Source organism: Hypanus sabinus, chromosome 17, assembly GCF_030144855.1.
Source record: "Hypanus sabinus isolate sHypSab1 chromosome 17, sHypSab1.hap1, whole genome shotgun sequence".
NCBI lineage: Eukaryota > Metazoa > Chordata > Chondrichthyes > Myliobatiformes > Dasyatidae > Hypanus > Hypanus sabinus.
Window position 1 is genome coordinate 3,675,181 of NC_082722.1, and position 17,938 is coordinate 3,693,118.

The following is a 17,938-nucleotide window of genomic DNA, read 5'->3' on the forward strand; positions in this document are numbered from 1 at the left end:
CACTCCACTCTTTAAGAAAGGAGGAAGGCAGCAGAAAGGAAATTATAGAACAGGTAGCCTGACCTCAGTGGTTGGGAAGATGTTGGAGTCAATCTTGAAGAATGAGGTTATGGAGTACATGATGACCACAACAAGATAGGACAAAGTCAGCATGGTTTCCTTCAGGGAAAATCTTGCCTGACGAACCTGTTGGAATTCTTTGAGGACTTTACAAGTAGGGTAGATAAAGGGGAAGCAGTGGATGTTGTATATTTGAATTTTCAAAAAGCCTTTAACGATGTGCCAAACATGAGCCTGCTTACCAAGTTAAGAGCCCATGGAATTTGGAAGGATGAGGGGAGAATCTCATTGAAATCTTGACAGGCCTAGACAGAGTAGAAGTGGAAAGGATGTTTCCCATGGTGGGGTAGTCTAGGACAAGGGGGCACAGCCTCTGGATAGAGGGGCATCCATTTAAAACAGGGATGCATAGAAATTTCTTCAGCTAGAGTGGTAAATATGTTGAATTTGTTACAACAGTGGGTGCATGTACGGCGAAGATTGATAGGTTCCTTTTTTTAAAAAAACTTTTTTTATTGCATTTTTAAATGATTACAAAGTATGAAAAAACAATGTATATAACCCATACCCCCTCCCCTTAACCCCTCCCCCCTAACTACCCTATAGAAAAAAAAAGAAAGAAAGAAAGAAAGAAAGAAAGAATGCCTGGTTGTTGGAAGATCTCCACATGCTCCATGGAATTCGTAATAACTTTAATATGTATATTTATTTCTTTCCCCTAATAACCAATTGTTTCATCTTCAGAGCATCTATATATTTAATCCTGTCTTTTGTAAATAAGGGCTCCAAATTTTCAAAAATGTTTCATATTTATCTCTTAAATTATAAGTAATTTCCTCATTAATTAACACAATTTCCTCATAATCCAATATTACTCTTACTAGGTGATATTGAAGGGATAAAACCGAAACTCAAACTAAATAAGTATCAGAAAGAATTTATAAAAATTGCACTGGCAGTAGCCAAAAAAGCTATTGCAGTTACTTGGAAATCGGATACACATTTAAGTATAGATTCTTGGAAGAAAGAAATCTATGGTTGTATTCCATTAGAAAAAATTACTTATAATTTAAGAGATTGATAGGTTCCTGACTGGCCACAGCATCAAAGGTTACTGGGAGTGGGGCTGAGGAGGGGAAAACAGCATCATGCATGATTGAATGGCAGAGCAGATTCGATGGGCCAAATGGCTTAATTCTGCTATGTCTTGTGGTCTTATGGTCTAAATACACAAGGCAAAGGAGGTGGGCAAATGGGATTAACGTAAATGGGCAAAATGTTAGGCTTGAAGGACCCAAAGGACCTGTTATTGTGCTGTTTGACTCTGTGACACTTGATTATAGGATGAGGAATCAGAGGGATGCCCAGCATTATTGTCCATCTTTAATTGTCAACAAGAATATGATGGTAATTCACCTTCTTCAACCTCTGCCATACTTGAACTGAAGGTGCTGCTTTGGAGCCAGTTCCAGTAGTATACTTGGTGGAAAACTTGGTGATATATTTACAACTTTAAAAGAAGCACAGGTGGGAGAAGTCTCTGGCTTGGAAGGAATTGTAGGTGAAGACTTGGCAAGTCACTACGTTGCACTTAATAGATGGTATGCATGGTAGCCACAATTTGCTGGTAGTAGGTTTAGTTTGGAGAACGGGGTGCCAATCACATTGGATGTTGTTTTCAATGATGCTGTGTTTCTTGCGTACTGTTGTAAAGGCACTTGTACAGGAATGTAAAGAGTTTCCATCACAGTACAGACATTTCAATTATAGACAGGGTTTCGGTAGTCAGCAGGTAGATAATAAGTGACTTGTCACTAGAAACCTATGGGCTACTCTTGCAGCCATTACATCTCTGGTCATTGGTAGGGAAAAGACTGATGCACCATCAATAACTCTCAGAGACTGGAAGTGAACAATAGGCTTTGATTAACAGCAAAAGGGAGCACGACATCTCGGAGACTGAGGGAGGAGCAGTGCCCCAATCGCCTTTATACAGGGGTCTGTGGGAGGAGCCACAGGAGCGTGTCCAGACAGTTATACATAGTTTACCGCATTCACCCCACCCTCCTTTGTTTTAAAAGAGAGTCTCCATGGGGCAAAGTTTCTTACAAGTATATTTACAGGTTAAGTCTATCAGGCGGGCGAGTCCGTCGCTGTAATCTACGTAGCATCGGTGGTGATTGCACCGGAGACGGTGGTCGTGCTGGTTCCGGCCTGACTTGAGGTACCAGCCCGTTAGGCATCAGTAATCCCTCATGTGTGTGCGAGGCACCTGGTATGGGAGTGTCGTGAGGAGTCTGCGTAGGGCTTGGTGTGCACAGTGTCTCTTGGGTATATACATCGGTGGGTACGGGGTTCATAGTCACTGTGGAGTGTTTGGGGTAGGGGTCTGGTGCTCCTGCGGGTGCCAGGTCTCAGACGGAGACCGTGTCCTCCTGCCCATCTGGTAAGACCACGTAGGCATACTGGAGGTTCGCATGTAGAAGGTGAACCCTCTCGACCATCGGGGAGTATTTATTGCTCCTCGCATGTTTCTGGAGCAGCACTGGCCCTGGGGACATCAGACAAGTCGGTAGGGTGGTCCCAGTGGCAGACTTCCTGGGAAAAGAAAAGAGTCCCCCATGAGGGGTGGCATTGGTGGACGTGCATAACAGGGAGCGGATGGAGTAGAGCACCTTGGGGAAGACCTCCTGCCAGTGAGAGACCGGAAATCCCTTTGACCGAAGGGCTAAGAGTGTGGCCTTCCACACGGTGGCATTCTCCCTCTCCACCTGTCCATTCCCCTGGGGATTATAGCTCGTGGTCCTACTAGTAGCAATACCCCTAGCCAGCAGGTACTGGCGCAGCTCGTCACTCATAAAGGACCACTTTATCACTGTGGATACAGCAGGGATATCCGAACAGAGTGAAGAGCTGGTGCAGGGCTTTTATGATGGGAGTGGCAGTGGTATCGGGGCAGGGGAAGGCAAAGGGGAACCACGAGTACTCGTTGATTATGCTAAGCAAGTACACATTGCGGTCGGTGGAGGGAAGGGGGCCCTTAAAGTCGACACTCAGTCGCTCAAAGGGACGGGTGGCTTTGATAAGTTGTGCCTGTTCAGGATGGTAGAAGTGCGGTTTGCACTCAGTCCCTGGTCATCGTCCGGATTTCTTCAAGGGAGTAAAGCAGGTTCTGGGCTTTCACGAAATGGTAAAGTCAGGTGACCCCCGGGTGGCAAAGATCTGCATGGAGAGCGTATATCCGGTCGAGCTGCACGCTGGCACATGATCCCTGGGATAGGGCATCAGGGGGGCTCATTGAGCCTTGCAGGCTGGTACAGGATGTCATAGTTGTAGGTGGAGAGTTCTATTCTCCACCTCAAAATTTTATCATTTTTGATTTTGCCCTGCTGTTGGTTGCCAAACATGAACACAACTGAGTGCTGGTCGGTCAGCAAGGTGAACCTTTTGCCAGCGAGATAGTGCCTCCAGTGCCTAATAGCTTCCACTATGGCCTGGGCTTCTTTCTCCACCACAGTGCTGAATTTCAGGGCCCTGAAGGGGACGAGAGAAGAATGCTACCGGCCTTCCTGCCTGATTGAGGGTAGCAGCCAGCGCGAAGTCCGAGGCGTCACTCTCTACCTGGAAGTGAATGGTCTTGTCCACCGCATGCATCGTAGCTTTGGCAATGTCCCCTTTAGTGCGGCTGAAGGCTGAGCTGGCCTCGGTTGAGAGGGGAAATGTGATGGACTTGACCAGGGGGTGGGCCTTGTCTGCATAGTGAGGGACCCATTGGGCGTAATAGGAAAAGAAGCCAGGCACCGTTTGAGGGCTCTGAGGGTGGTGGGAAGAGGGAGTTCTATCAGGGGGCGCATATGGTCGGGGTCAGGGCCAATGACCCTGTTCTCCACGACATACCCAAGGATAGCAAGTCAGGTGGTTCCAAACACACACTTGTCCCTGTTATAGGTAAGGTTAAGAGCTTGGTCCGCTTGGAAAAATCGTTGGAGGTTGGTATCGTGATCCTGCCAGTTGTGACCACAGATGGTGATGTTATCCAGATATGGGAATGTGGCCTTCAGTTGGCACTGGTCCACCATCCGGTCCATTTCCCTCTGGAAGACAGAGACACCATTTGTGACACCGAAGGGGACGCGCAGGAAGTGATAGAGCCTGCCGCCCGCCTCCAACGCAGTGTAGGGGTGGTCCTCCGGGTGGATGGGGAGCTGGTGATAAGCGGATTTCAGGTCTATGGTCAAGTACACCTTGTACTGAGCTATCTGATTGACCATATCTGCGATGCGGGGTAGGGGGTACGCGTCAAGCTGCGTGAACCTATTGATGGTCTGGCTATAGTCCACGACCATCCTATTTTTCTGCCCGGTTTGAACAATGACCACCCGGGCCCTCCAAGGACTTGTGCTTGGCTCAATGATCCCCTCCCTGAGCAGCCGCTGCACCTCCGACTGAATGAAGGCCCTGTCCCCCGCACTGTACCTGCTGCTTTTAGTTGCCACAGGTTTACAGTCGGGGGTCAGGTTGGCGAACAGCGGTGGGGGAGGGATCTTGAGGGTGGAGAGGCTGCAAGTGGTGTCAGTAGTGCAGCTGTCAGCATGGTGCTGGGTGGGATGTGCGGGTCGGTGGGTGTGTGTGGTCAGTAGCAGGGTATATGACGAAGTCCCACAAAACTGAGGATTCCTGACAGTGAGTGGTGGGAGGGGCCCGTCATATGCCATAGTCACACTTTTCAGGTGGGTCTGGAAGTCGAGCCCCAATAGCACAGGGGCACACAGTTGGGACATGACCAGTAACACCAAGTTCTGATATTCTGTGCCCTGCAGCACCAGTGTTGCTACACAACCCCCCCCGGATGTCTGTGGAATGCGACCCAGAAGCCATGGTGACCTTCTGGCTTACCGGCTGTGTCACGAGTCCGCAGCGTTGCACAGTGTCCGGGTGAATAAAACTCTCAGTGCTGCCCGTGTCAAACAGGCAGCTAGTCCTGTGCCCCCTCCACCAGGATGTCCATCATTGGCCTTGCGAGCTGGTGTGGAGCACTTTGGTCGAGGGTCATGGAGGCCAGAGTTGAATCGCCATCTTGGTGCCCGGTAAGTACCCGTGGGTTGGAGGCGGGGCGAGGTAGCGCCGACAAAGATGGCCGCCCCCATGCCTCGCACGCGGTGGGCAGGCAAGATGGCGACCCCCATGCCTCGCACGCGGCGCTGCTCAACCCCGCTTGTGGTTTGGAATTACAGGCCTGGAGCAGGTAGCTTCTGGGGCTGGGCAGCATTTTCGGGGGTGCTTTTCGAGTCCGCAGAAGTAACACTGTGCGGACTTGCGACTGGCAGCAGCCAAGGTCGATTCACCAGCGGGTTGCGGGTTCTGCAGCTTTCGTGAGGCCGGCGGGAGATTGCACGCCTGGACAGCGTCAGCATTGTGCAGAGTGGCCTCCATCGTGTCGGCCAGCTCGATCGCCGAATGTAAGATAAGATTAGCGTGTTTCAGCAGCCGCTGGTGCATGTACACTGACCTGATCCCCGTAATGAAGGCGTCACGTACCAGGAGCTCCGCATGCTGTTCCGCCGTCAGTCCCCTGCAGTCACAGGCCCGCACAAGTGTCTGTAGGGTCCGGACAAACTCAGCACTCGACTCTCCGGCCCGCTGCCGCCGTGTCGCTAAGCAATGTCTCGCGTAGACGGTGTTCACCAGCCACTGGTATTGTCTTTTGAGGGCATCCATCATGCCCTGGTAGTCTGTTTGGTCCCTGATCATGGAGTAGACCCTTGGACTGACCCTGGAGAGGAGAACTCTGTGCATCGTGGCAGGCTCGGTCACATGAATCTCCTCCAGGTACGATTCGAAGCATGCTAGCCAGAGTTCAAGAGCGTCGCCGGCTTCCTGAGATTGAGGGTCGAGATCCAATCTGTCGGGTCATAAAATGCTCTCCATGTTTTAAAATTGCTGCTAATAAAATTGATGCACCATCAATAACTCTCGGAGTTATTGATGAACGATAGGCTTTTATTAGCAGCAAAAGGGACCATGACATCTTGGAAACTGAGGGAGGAGCAGTGCCTCCAGTTGCCCTTATACAGGGGTCTGTGGGAGGAGCCACAGGAGCAGTCAGCAGAGGGGCGTGTCCAGACAGGTATACATAGTTTACCACAAAACCAAATAGATTTGTATTGCTCTTTTGGAAGGGACCTTCCAAAGGGAAGACTGTCTTTAGAGAGGGAACTGCTTAGAATATTGGTAAGACTGGTCCCAGAATAGAATATTGAAGGCATACGTTTCTTCAGTAATTGTGGTGAGTTTTAGAAATATTATATGGGCTTTTCAAGAGGAGATCAGGAGACTGAAAAGTATTGATAGAAATATAATTTCAAGGTCAGAGGAGAACAGCCAGCTTGCCAAGGAAAAGGGAGGGAAGGGAATATCAAGAGTTGGAAGGAGGCCAGGAAATTCAAAGTAAACACAAAAATGGTTGGAAAATATGATTGAAATCATTTATTCCAGAAGCAGAGGGAGGAGACCTGAGGATAAATTCTTTTGAAAAGAACATGCTGCTTGCATAGACAGAAAAGAACAAGGAATTTAAAGAAACACACACAAAATGCTGGAAGAACTCAGCAGGTCAGACATAGGATTTTAATGAGCTGCCTGAAGGATGCTCAGGAAAACTTGTGAAAGGGGAACAAAGACAGATCTGCATTTGACTGATGTAATGGTAAACTTTGATCATGTTGCCAGCACTAAACATATGCATGAATATCAACCTGGTTGTATCTGCTCATCTCTTTATAATTGATTTACAAATGGAATGAAATGTATTCTGTTCAGTCAGTAGAACCAAATATACAGACTGCAAGTGCAACCAGCAACTAATATTCTTGTACATGTTTACTACAGACTTTCATTCTGGGAATTTGGGCAGGGTAAATGATGGGACGTGTAGCCAGGCAGATTATGAAGATTATGAAGATGATAGGCATCATCATCTCCCAGGTGAGTAAACATCAAGACAAAGATGTCAGATGTTTATGGAATGCAAAAAGCTTGTACATTAAAGAGACATGGTCATGTGCTGAATCAAATGTGAGGCAGCTTTGGGACTCAGAAAGGGATGACATGTTTACTTACAGTCTAAAGGTTGACGTAAGCTGCTGATTTCACCACCGAATTAGGGTGAAGATGCCACAACATATCACAATAATAACCAGAGAATAAAGTCAATTAGACTTGATTAATGATATTCTGTTACTGTGATTTTTCATGATTCCCAAAAATTCAAATTTGCCTTTGCACCATGACTGCAATTCACGGCCTTTCAATTACATCATTGCCTGACTGTAACTCTGACCTGGGTTTGATCCCGATTGTGGGTGCTGACTGTGCAAAGTTTGAATGCTCTCCCTGTGATTGTCGACACACAAGACAGCAGATCTTGGAACCTGGAGCAGCGTACAAAGTATTGGATGGATTCAGCAGGGAAGGCAGTGGGTCAGCTATGCTGCCTGATCCACAAGTTCTTCCACTGTTTCGTGGTTGTCCCTGTGTCTTGTGCTTTCCTGGGCTGCTCTGGTTTTCTCCCATGTCCCAAAAACATGCAGGTTGGTAGGATAATTGGCTGCCATGAATTATCCCTAGTGTCAAGATAAATTATAGAACCTGTGGTGAATTAATAGCAATGTGGGGAGAATAAAATGGGATTGTAAATGGGTGATTGACGGTTTCCCTGCTGCATCTTTCTACTATTATGGCTGATACCAACAAAAAAACCTCCTTAAACTGTGAATATTTTGCCCTAGAATATTTGGTAGTTTCACATTGTCCACATAACTGAGATGTAGCTTTGACTCCTATTTTATTACCCTCTCAAACTTAAGTGATCAATTAGCATCAAGCACCTTGTTCCACTTGGGATATTACCGCAGCATTCACAACGTAACAGGGAAGGGATTTATCAAACATGATTATTCCACAGACAGGTACAGGCATGGAAAGGAAGCTTTCCTGAAACAAAGATCCGCAGTGGTAGAATCTAGAGCCAGATCTTTCTAGACAAATGGATCAACTCCCAGTTGATTTCCCTACATTGTATTTTCCACTATGTCTATTCCTACCGTAAGCAAGAATATATAACCATATAACAATCACAGCACGGAAACAGGCCATCTTGGCCCTCCTAGTCCATGCCGAACCCTTAATCTCACCTAGTCCCACCTACCCGCACTCAGCTCATAACCCTCCACTCCTTTCCTGTCCATATACCTATCCAATTTTACCTTAAATGACACAACTGAACTGGCCTCTACTACTTCTACAGGAAGCCCATTCCACACAGCTATCACTCTCTGAGTAAAGAAATACCCCCTCGTGTTTCCCTTAAACTTCTGCCCCCTAACTCTCAAATCATGTCCTCTAGTTTGAATCTCCCCTACTCTCAATGGAAACAGCTTGTTCACGTCAACTCTATCTATCCCTCTCAAAATTTTAAATACCTCGATCAAATCCCCCCTCAACCTTCTACGCTCCAATGAATAGAGACCTAACTTGTTCAACCTTTCTCTGTAACTTAATTGCTGAAACCCAGGTAACATCCTAGTAAATCGTCTCTGCACTCTCTCTAATTTATTGATATCTTTCCTATAATTCGGTGACCAGAACTGCACACAATATTCCAAATTTGGCCTTACCAATGCCTTGTACAACTTTAGCATTACATCCCAACTTCTGTACTCAATGCTTTGATTTATAAAGGCCAGCGTTCCAAAAGCCCTCTTCACCACCCTATCTACATGAGACTCCACTTTCAGGGAAAGTGTCACCGGCCTCCATCCCGATAAACAATTATCCACCACTACTCTCTGGCATCTCCCATCTAGCCACTGTTGAATCCATTTTATTACTCCAGCATTAATACCTAACGACTGAACCTTCTTAAATAACCTTCCATGTGGAACTTTGTCAAAGGCTTTGCTGAAGTCCATATAGACTACATCCACTGCCTTACCCTCGTCAACATTCCTCGTAACTTCTTCAAAAAATTCAATAAGGTTTGTCAAACATGACCTTCCACGCACAAATCCATGCTGGCTACTTCTAATCAGATCCCGTCTATCCAGATAATTATAAATACTATCTCTAAGAATACTTTCCATTAATTTACCCACCACTGATGTCAAACTGACAGGTCTATAATTGCTAGGCTTCCTTCTAGAACCCTTTTTAAACAATGGAACCACATGAGCAATACGCCAATCCTCCGGCACAATCCCCGTTTCTAATGACATATTAAAGATCTCCGTTAGAGCTCCTGCTATTTCTACACAAATTTCCCTCAAGGTCCTGGGGAATATCCTGTCAGGACCCGGAGATTTATCCACTTTTAAATTTCTTAAAAGTGCCAGTACCTCCACCTCTTTAATTGTCATAGGTTCCATAACTTCCTTACTTGTTTCCCACACCTTAGACAATTCAATATCCTTCTCCTTAGTGAATACCGAAGAGAAGAAATCATTCAAAATCTCTCCCATCTCCTTCGGTTCCACATTAGGTTCCAATATACTATTGTCTGAAATTGCAGAGTTAACGATGATATTGACAGCTATGACTATTATTTTTCATTTCTCTCTGGCTATGGAGTAGTGACTGGGGATGGGAGGATGGCTACTGTTCTCACATTATTTAAGAATGGACAAACCAAATAATTAGAATCCTATTGGTTTAACTTCAATGTTGGGCTAACTGCAGGAATCTGTTCTAAAGCTCAGGATAAATCTTCATTTAGAAAGTCACTTATTAATGAAGAACAGTCAGTATGTATTTGTCAAGCAAAAGTCACATCTGACTAACCTGATTGCAGGTTTTCAGTAGGTAACAATGAGTGTTGATGAGGGCAGTATATTTAATGATTTCAGTAAGACTTTGACAAGGTCCAAAATTCATTTATTATCCAAGAACATATAAATTATACAACCTTGAGATTTGCTTGCTCACAGGCAGCCACAGAGCAAGAAACCCAGAAGAACCCAACTAAAGAAAAAAAGTAAAAGACCAACATGAGAAAAAAAAAATAAAAATGCAAGTCATGCAAACATTTAAAGCAAACAACAGCATTCCAAACCAAAATTGAGTCCTCAGATTGAAACCAAGGAGCAGCCTGGAGTAGGCCCAAAACCTCACCGATCAGTTCATCACACTCGTGGGCATGGAACACAGCAGCCAGGACAGTCTTCTTGCCTAAGCTCCATTTAGATGATATTTGTAGACAACAAGAAAAATTGGCTCTCATCCCGACCGTCACCCTGTCTTTTCAGTCTATCTAGGCCAGCGTTTAAATTGACCCAACGATGGAACAGCAAAAGGCTCCATGCCCTGGAGAGAGGAGTGATCATCACGGAGAAAGTGTGAAATTGACTCTAGCCTCTGATCTGGGCTGGGATTTAATTTGTCTAAGCAGCGTATTGTACGTTGCACTAGGACCCAGGCACTGCTGCAGTGAAAGTCTCCGCCTACAACTTGCTCTGGGCCCAGATATTGCCACCCACCCTAAAGTTGCTCACATGCTCTTGTTACGTACGCGTGACATGACAGTGGTACCCTTGTTACGTGACTGGGGTTGAAGCTATACTGGACTTGAGGTAATGGTCTTGTGATGGTGGAGTGATGTCATTTTCCTGCCAGTAGAGATCATGTGACAGGATTTTTTTTTACAGGTAATAAAAGGAAGACCCCACCCTGTGAGGAGGGGCAGTTCGTGGCTGGATTTGCCAAGCTGACTTCGTGCCACTGCGTGATTTAATGTGATGACGCAGTTTAGTTAAAGGATGAAGTTTTTATCTAATGCCTAAAGTTTAAAAGGTCATTGCCAGCAGTTTCTTTACAATACTACTAGTTGAGAATCAGTGGAGAGTGAAGATCGGAGTTCGGGAGTTAAAGATCGAGGAGAATCTATTTTGACGGTGAAACAGGTTCGACCTTGTTTAATCCTTATTCGGAAGGAATTCGTTGACTGTTCTCGTGTTAATCTCTGCAGGATAGCAGAAAAGATTGAGGACAGTGATAAAGGAAAGGTCAGTGCCTTTAAGCCATTTCGTTTCGTAAATTCTTCGTGGGAAAAGTTCGACGTCGGGGATCGAAGCAAAATGACGTGAAAGAGAATTTAAATCATCTTATAAAGTCTCTCCTTTTAAAATGACTGTGAGCATTTCTGAACTTTTGGCAATACTACTTTAAAGAACTGTTTTTGCAACATCGCTTTAAGAACTGTTTGAGCTGCATCGCTTTAAGAACTGTTTAAGCTGCCGCACAGCAGCTGATTTCCGGTTACGTTAGTGTTTGTTTACTTTTGGGGGGGTTTGTTTTCAGTGTTTAATAAACGTGTTGTTTTGTTATATAAACCCTTGCCTAACTCATATATTTATTGTTGCCTGAATATGTAACACTCTTAAAATCAGTTTGGTACCCAAGAGCGATCCAACCTTGCATTTTGGGCCAGTTGTACGGGGACCTATTCTCTGTCCTGACTTCTCCTTCTGGCACCCAGAGTGATTCAACGTCACACTCGGGCCAGTAGAATGAGTATGGGAACTTCTTTGCCTCGGATTCTGCAACTCACCATCTTGGCTCATCCCTCAAATTTGCCTTATCATCATTCGCCCCTTCACTGTTTGTGACAATAATTTAACACTATTTCCTCAGGAAAGGTATTTTTAGTGATGTTTTTTGGTGGCTTTCATGGCTTTTTGCCTATCAGAACCTGACACATACATTCAGTATCGTCATCTTAATCGGATGTCATATGTGCAAGTCCAGTTACAGGACTTTAGTCAATAGAGTAAAATCCAGAACTCATGGCTATAGGAACAAGAATCAATCACAGGCACTTCAAAGCTGTTCCATCATTTAACATGATCATGGCTGGCCTTAATTCCTTTACCATTTATCTATCTCCATCTTAAACAATGATACCAAATGATCTGATCCTCCATCACCTTCGAAGACAGAATTCCAGGGATTCATTCCCCTCTGAGAGAAGGAATTTTTACACACCTCAGGTTTAAACGACCAGTTCCTTATTTTATAATATGTGGCTCTCCCATCTCAATGCATACCCTGTCAACTCCTCCCCCGTCTTTGGACTGTATTGTCTTCATTCGGTTGCCTCTCACTCTTCTGAACTCGGAGGAATATAAACCCAGTATCTCTGATATGAAAACCTCTCATCTGAGAGAGTGGAAGGAGAGGTAAACCTTTCAAAGTATCAGCCAAGCATGACAGCTAAATCATCTCCAGTACAACTGAATGATGTTACAGCACCTACAATTATCACAACCCAGATAATACAGTGTGTCTAACTTGTGAATCCCCGAGTTGTTGGATTCAGGCAATTCTGAGCACGCCATTGAGTTACCAGTCTCCAACAGGCATCATGTCATTCTTTCCAGGACACCTCTCACTTGGATTGAAGGGCAATTACAACAAGGCTAACCCAAGACAGTCACACAGCAGCATTTTTGCCAGGCAGCAAATTCCTGCCAGGCATCAAAGAATTAAAAACTTCAATGTGAATGCTCAATAAACTACACAAATACACAGTTATTTTTCAGTATTGATAATTGTCAACATGCATTTCGGTATTGATAATTACCCACTATCAGTGTGAATGGTTTCATTGCGTGGATTCAGGTGCTGTGTCTCACCGTGGCCGATGTGAAAAGAACCCTGTGTAGAGTCAACCCACGGAAGGCTGCTGGACCAGACAACATCCCTGGTAGAGTGCTCAGAGGATGTGCAGACCAGCTAGCAGATGTTCTCACTGACATCTTCAACATCTCCCTGAGCAGTGCCACCACTCCAAAGTGCTTCAAGGCTGCCACGATTGTCCCTGTGCCAAAGAAGTCTTCAGTGTCCTGCCTAAATGACTACCATTGCTCTCACATCCATCATCATGAAGTGTTTCGAGAGGCTCGTCATGAGGCATATCAAGACCCTGCTGCCCCCCTCACTGGACCCCCTGCAGTTTGTGTACCGTCCGAACTGCTCAACATACGACGCCATTGCCACCACCCTCCACCTGGCCCTAACCCACCTGGACAAAAAAGACACATATGTTCGGATGCTGTTCATAGACTTCAGTTCAGCATTCAACACAATCATCCCTCAGAAACTGATAGAAAAGCTGAGCCTACTAGGCCTGAACATCTCCCTCTGCAACTAGACTGCAACTAGATCCTAGACTTCCTGACTGGGAGACCTCAGTCAGTCCGGTTCAGGAGCAGCATCTCCAACATCACACTGAGCACAGGAGCTTCCCAGGGCTGTGTGCTCAGTCCACTGCTGTTCACTCTGCTGACCCAGGACTGTGCTGCAACACACAGCTCGAACCACATCATCAAGTTCGCCAATGACACGACCGTGGTGGGTCTCATCAGCAAGAACGATGAGTCAGCTTACCGAGAGGAGGCGCAGCGGCTAACGGACTGATGCAGAGCCAATAGCCTGTCTCTAAATGTGAACAAAGCAAAAGAGATGGTTGTTGACTTCAGGAGGGCACGGAGCGACCACTCCCACTAAACATCGACGGCTCCTCGGTAGAGATTGTTAAGAGCACCAAATTTCTTGGTGTTCACCTGGCGGAGAATCTCACCTGGTCCCTCAACACCAGCTCCATAGCAAAGAAAGCCCAGCAGTGTCTCTACTTTCTGCAAAGACTAAGGAAAGTCCAACTCCCAACCCCCCCATCCTCACCACATTCTACAGGGGTTGTATTGAGCGTATCCTGAGCAGCTGCATCACTGACTGGTTCGGAAATTGCACCATCTTGGATTGCAAGACCCTGCAGCGGATAGTGAGGTCAGCTGAGATCATCGGGGTCTCTCTTCCCGCCATTACGGACACTTACATCACACGCTGCACCCACAAAGCAAACAGCATTATGAAAGACCCCACGCATGCCTCATACAAACTCTTCTCCATCCTGCCGTCTGGGAAAAGGCACTGAATCATTTGGGCTCTCACGACCAGACTATGTAACAGTTTCTTCCCCCGAGCCATCAGACTCCTCAATACCCAGAGCCTGGACTGACACCTTATTGTCTTGTTTATTATTTATTGTAATGCCTGCACTGTTATGTGCACTTTACGCAGTCCTGGGTAGGTATGTAGTCTAGTGTATTTTTTTTTCTGTGTTGTTTTTTACATAGTTCAGTCTAGTTTTTTGTCCTGTGTCATGTAACACCATAGTCCCAAAAAAACGTTGCCTCATTTTTACTAATGTACTGTACCAGCAGTTATGGTCGAAATGACAATAAAAGTGACTTGACTTCATTGCCAAATTCCTTGTGCAATGAATTAATCTCTTATTTCTTCAACCCTCAATATTCTTCAGAATAAACATATGCAGCTAATAAAAATTTGAAAATAAAAACCCAATGCTTAACGTTGAATGTCCTTTTTCACTCTCCTTTTGTAGTAATATGGAGACAGAGACTATGTTTTAATTCCTGGAGATACTGAGATAATCCTGATATCCGATGTGCATGATGATTGCACACTGGATTTGAATTCTGTAAGGACAAATTTACATGACCCAAACACCTTTAAGATTGGTTGCCCGTACTTGCCTTTCCCTAGTGATTCCACAGAGCAATGCTCCAAACTGAAACACCCCTGTGCTCATAACGTACTTCTTCCGAGGGATTTCCTGCTGTTTCAAACTCTTTATCCGATGTCTGAACACCACTCTAAAAAATCAAGGTAAAAGAATAAAGAAAGAGTAGGACACCTGGCAAATGAACAGTGAAGTCCACTGATATCAAAAATAATACAGTGACCAACCTCACTCGCATCACAGATCAGGAATCAGTGGGAACAGGCTAGCAGGATTCCCAGTTACAGGACTCTGGGTAAGGTCATGACATGTCAGCCCAAGAAAATGGCGAATAAAACCATTGATTCTTGAGGTAAGATAGCGGCACAAAATTTAAGAAAATTGAAAATGCTGGAAATTTCAAAATATAATCAGAAAATACTGGAAATACACAATGGGCACCTGAAGGAAAAGAAAAAAAAGTAAATAACCCTAAAAATGGACTCTGTTTCCCTTCCCACAGATCCAACCTGACCTGGTGAGTATCATCACCATTTTCTTATGCCAATCAAAACATATAAAAACTACTTGAGCTAGTTGAACTATTAAACATTGATAAGTAAAAGGTTTTAATTAATTTAAAAAGCTTTAACATTTTAAACATTTTAAAGCAATCAATTTCAAAATGATAGCAACTTAACCTCATGCATGCTCCATTCTCATCAGCCATGCACAAAGAATTAGATGACTGCAGGGTACAAGTCTTATTGCAAAAACCTCATCTCCATGCCTTTTCTGTCTTCAGAGCTGCATGGACATGAAGCCCAAATTTCTTCGTTCTCTCCACTGCATTTAGTGTTTACTGTGTACTTTGTCCTTTTACCCTCACCAAATTTGCTGCTTTGGCCGAATTCCACTTACTACCTTTCTTCCATTCTGACTAGTCTGTTGAGAACAACTTCTGCTCTACATATCTGATCCCCACTATCAACTGCACAGACAATTTTTGTATGAACTGTTAAATTTTACCCACAATATTTATCTTTACATCAGATAATGAAACCAGCAGAATTCTCATTTGAAACAGCCTTCAAATTCTAATAACTTCTATTGCTGCCAACACTGATTCAACTTGCAAGTTTTCCTTCAATCTCATGGGTTCTTATTTTACTAATTAGTGTTCCTTATGGAACGCTTCAAATGCTTAGAGTCCATGTAGACTCTCTACTGTCCTCATCAAGCCTTCTTGTCAGAAAGTCAAAAAACTGTATTTGATGGAAATCAGAAATAAAGGCAGAAAATGCAGGGGACACTCAACAGATCAGACAGTTCCTTATGAATGAGATACATTTTAGTCCAGGCTCTTCATTTGACCTTAAGGTTCCCAAATTTTCTGTTTTTATTCAAGCCCTCTTACCTCTTTTCCTTACCCTATAACCATGGTTGGCAGAATTTCAGATAGTGCCAAGGGGCAATACAGGAGCAAGATACATCAGCTTGTTGAGTGGTGTTGCAGCAGCAACAAAGTGTCGGTAAGACCAACGAACAGATTGTCTACTTCAGAAAAGGTAAGGTAAAGGAATGCACACCAGTCCTCATAGAGAGATCAGAAGTGGAAAGAATGAACAATTGCAAATTCCTGGGTGTCAATATCTCTGAGGATCTAACCTGGACCCAGCGTATTGATGTAGATCAAAGTAGGCATGACAGTGGCTATATTTCATTAAGAGCTTGAGGAGATATGGTATGTCAGCAAAAACACTCACAAAATTTTACAGATGAACCAAAAAGAGCATTCTAACTGGCTGCATCACAGTCTGGTATGGGGGTGGGGGGTGCGATGGACTACTGCAGTGGATCAAAGTAAGCTGCAGAGAATTGTAAACTCAGTCAGTTCCATCATGGGCACTAGCCTCTGCAGTATCCAGGAGATCTTCAAGGAGTGATGCCTCAAAAAGGCAGCGTGCAACCTGAAGGACCCCAATCACTCAGGTAATGCCTGGTTCTCAAGATGGAGTACAGAAGATACACACTCAATGATTTGGAAACAGTTTCTTCCCTTCTGCAATTTGATTTCTCAAAAAAGGAAAAGGGACCAAAGCAAAAGTTTGGGCAAGTATCACAGCTTGTAAACGCTTTCTTTGCTAGCTAAGTCTTTCAATTCTTGTTTGGGGGATTTTCGCCCATTCTTCCTTGCAAAAGGCTTCTAGTTCTGTGAGATTCTTGGGCTGTCTCGCATGCACTGCTCTTTTGAGGTTTATCCACAGATTTTCAATGACGTTTAGGTCAGGGGACTGTGAGGGCCATGGCAAAACCTTCAGCTTGCGCCTCTTGAGGTAGTTCATTCTGGATTTTGAAGTGTGTTTGGAATCATTATCCTGTTGTAGAAGCCATCCTCTTTTCATCTTCAGCTTTTTTATACAGATGGTGTGATGTTTGCTTCTAGAATTTACTGGTATTTAATTGAATTCATTCTTCCCTCTACCAGTGAAATGTTCCCTGTGCCACTGGCTGCAACACAAGCCCAAAGCATGATCGATCCACCCCCGTGCTTAACAGTTGGAGAGGTGTTCTCTTCATGAAGTTCTGCACACTTGCTTCTCCAAACATCACTTTGCTCATTGTGGCCATAAAGCTCTGTTTGAACTTCATCAATACATTTAAGGTTACTGCCCCACTCTATCTCTGATGTCCTGATGAGGAATGGCTTATGGACCTCTGGTTTTTTCCTCCTATAATCAACAATCAGCTCTTTAGTCTTGCTGACATTGAGAGAGAAGTTCTCGTTATGGCACCACTCAACCAGATTTTCAACCTCCCTCTGATTTGCTGATTCATCTCCACCTCTAACTCGGCCAAAAGCAGCTGTGTCATCAGCAAACTTGAATATGGCACTGGAACTGTACTTAGCCTCATGCTCGTAAGTATAAAGAGAGTAGAGCATAGCTAAGCACATAGCTTTGTGGTGCAGCTATGCTGATGGTGCTTGCAGCAGAGATGTTGTTTGCCGATCCATACTAACTGAGATATGCTAGTGAAGAAATAAAGGATCTAGTTGTATAACGAATGACTGAAGTCTAAGTCTTGGAGAATGTTGATTAGTTTTGAGGGAATTATAGTATTGGATGCCAAGCAGTAGTCAATGAAGAGCATGAAGTATGCATCTCCACTGTTCAGATGTTCCAGGGTCGAGTAAAGAGCCAGTGAAATGGCATCTGCTACGGACCTGTTGTGACAGTACGCAGAATGGAATGGATCAAAGTTACTCCTCAGACAGGAGTTGGTATGTTTCATGATCAACCTCTC

General features: G+C 44.7%; 1 protein-coding gene across 4 annotated transcripts in view; it reads right to left on the minus strand.

Annotated features, from left to right (window-relative positions):
• Positions 1–17,938, minus strand: part of hydin (HYDIN axonemal central pair apparatus protein) — a 1,146,554-nt gene that overhangs the window by 326,310 nt on the left and 802,306 nt on the right. For all 4 annotated transcript variants that reach the window (XM_059992477.1, XM_059992476.1, XM_059992474.1 and 1 more), the window contains one exon: positions 14,667–14,786. In XM_059992477.1, the coding sequence (XP_059848460.1) occupies positions 14,667–14,786 (120 nt within the window). The remainder of the gene's footprint in view (positions 1–14,666; positions 14,787–17,938) is intronic.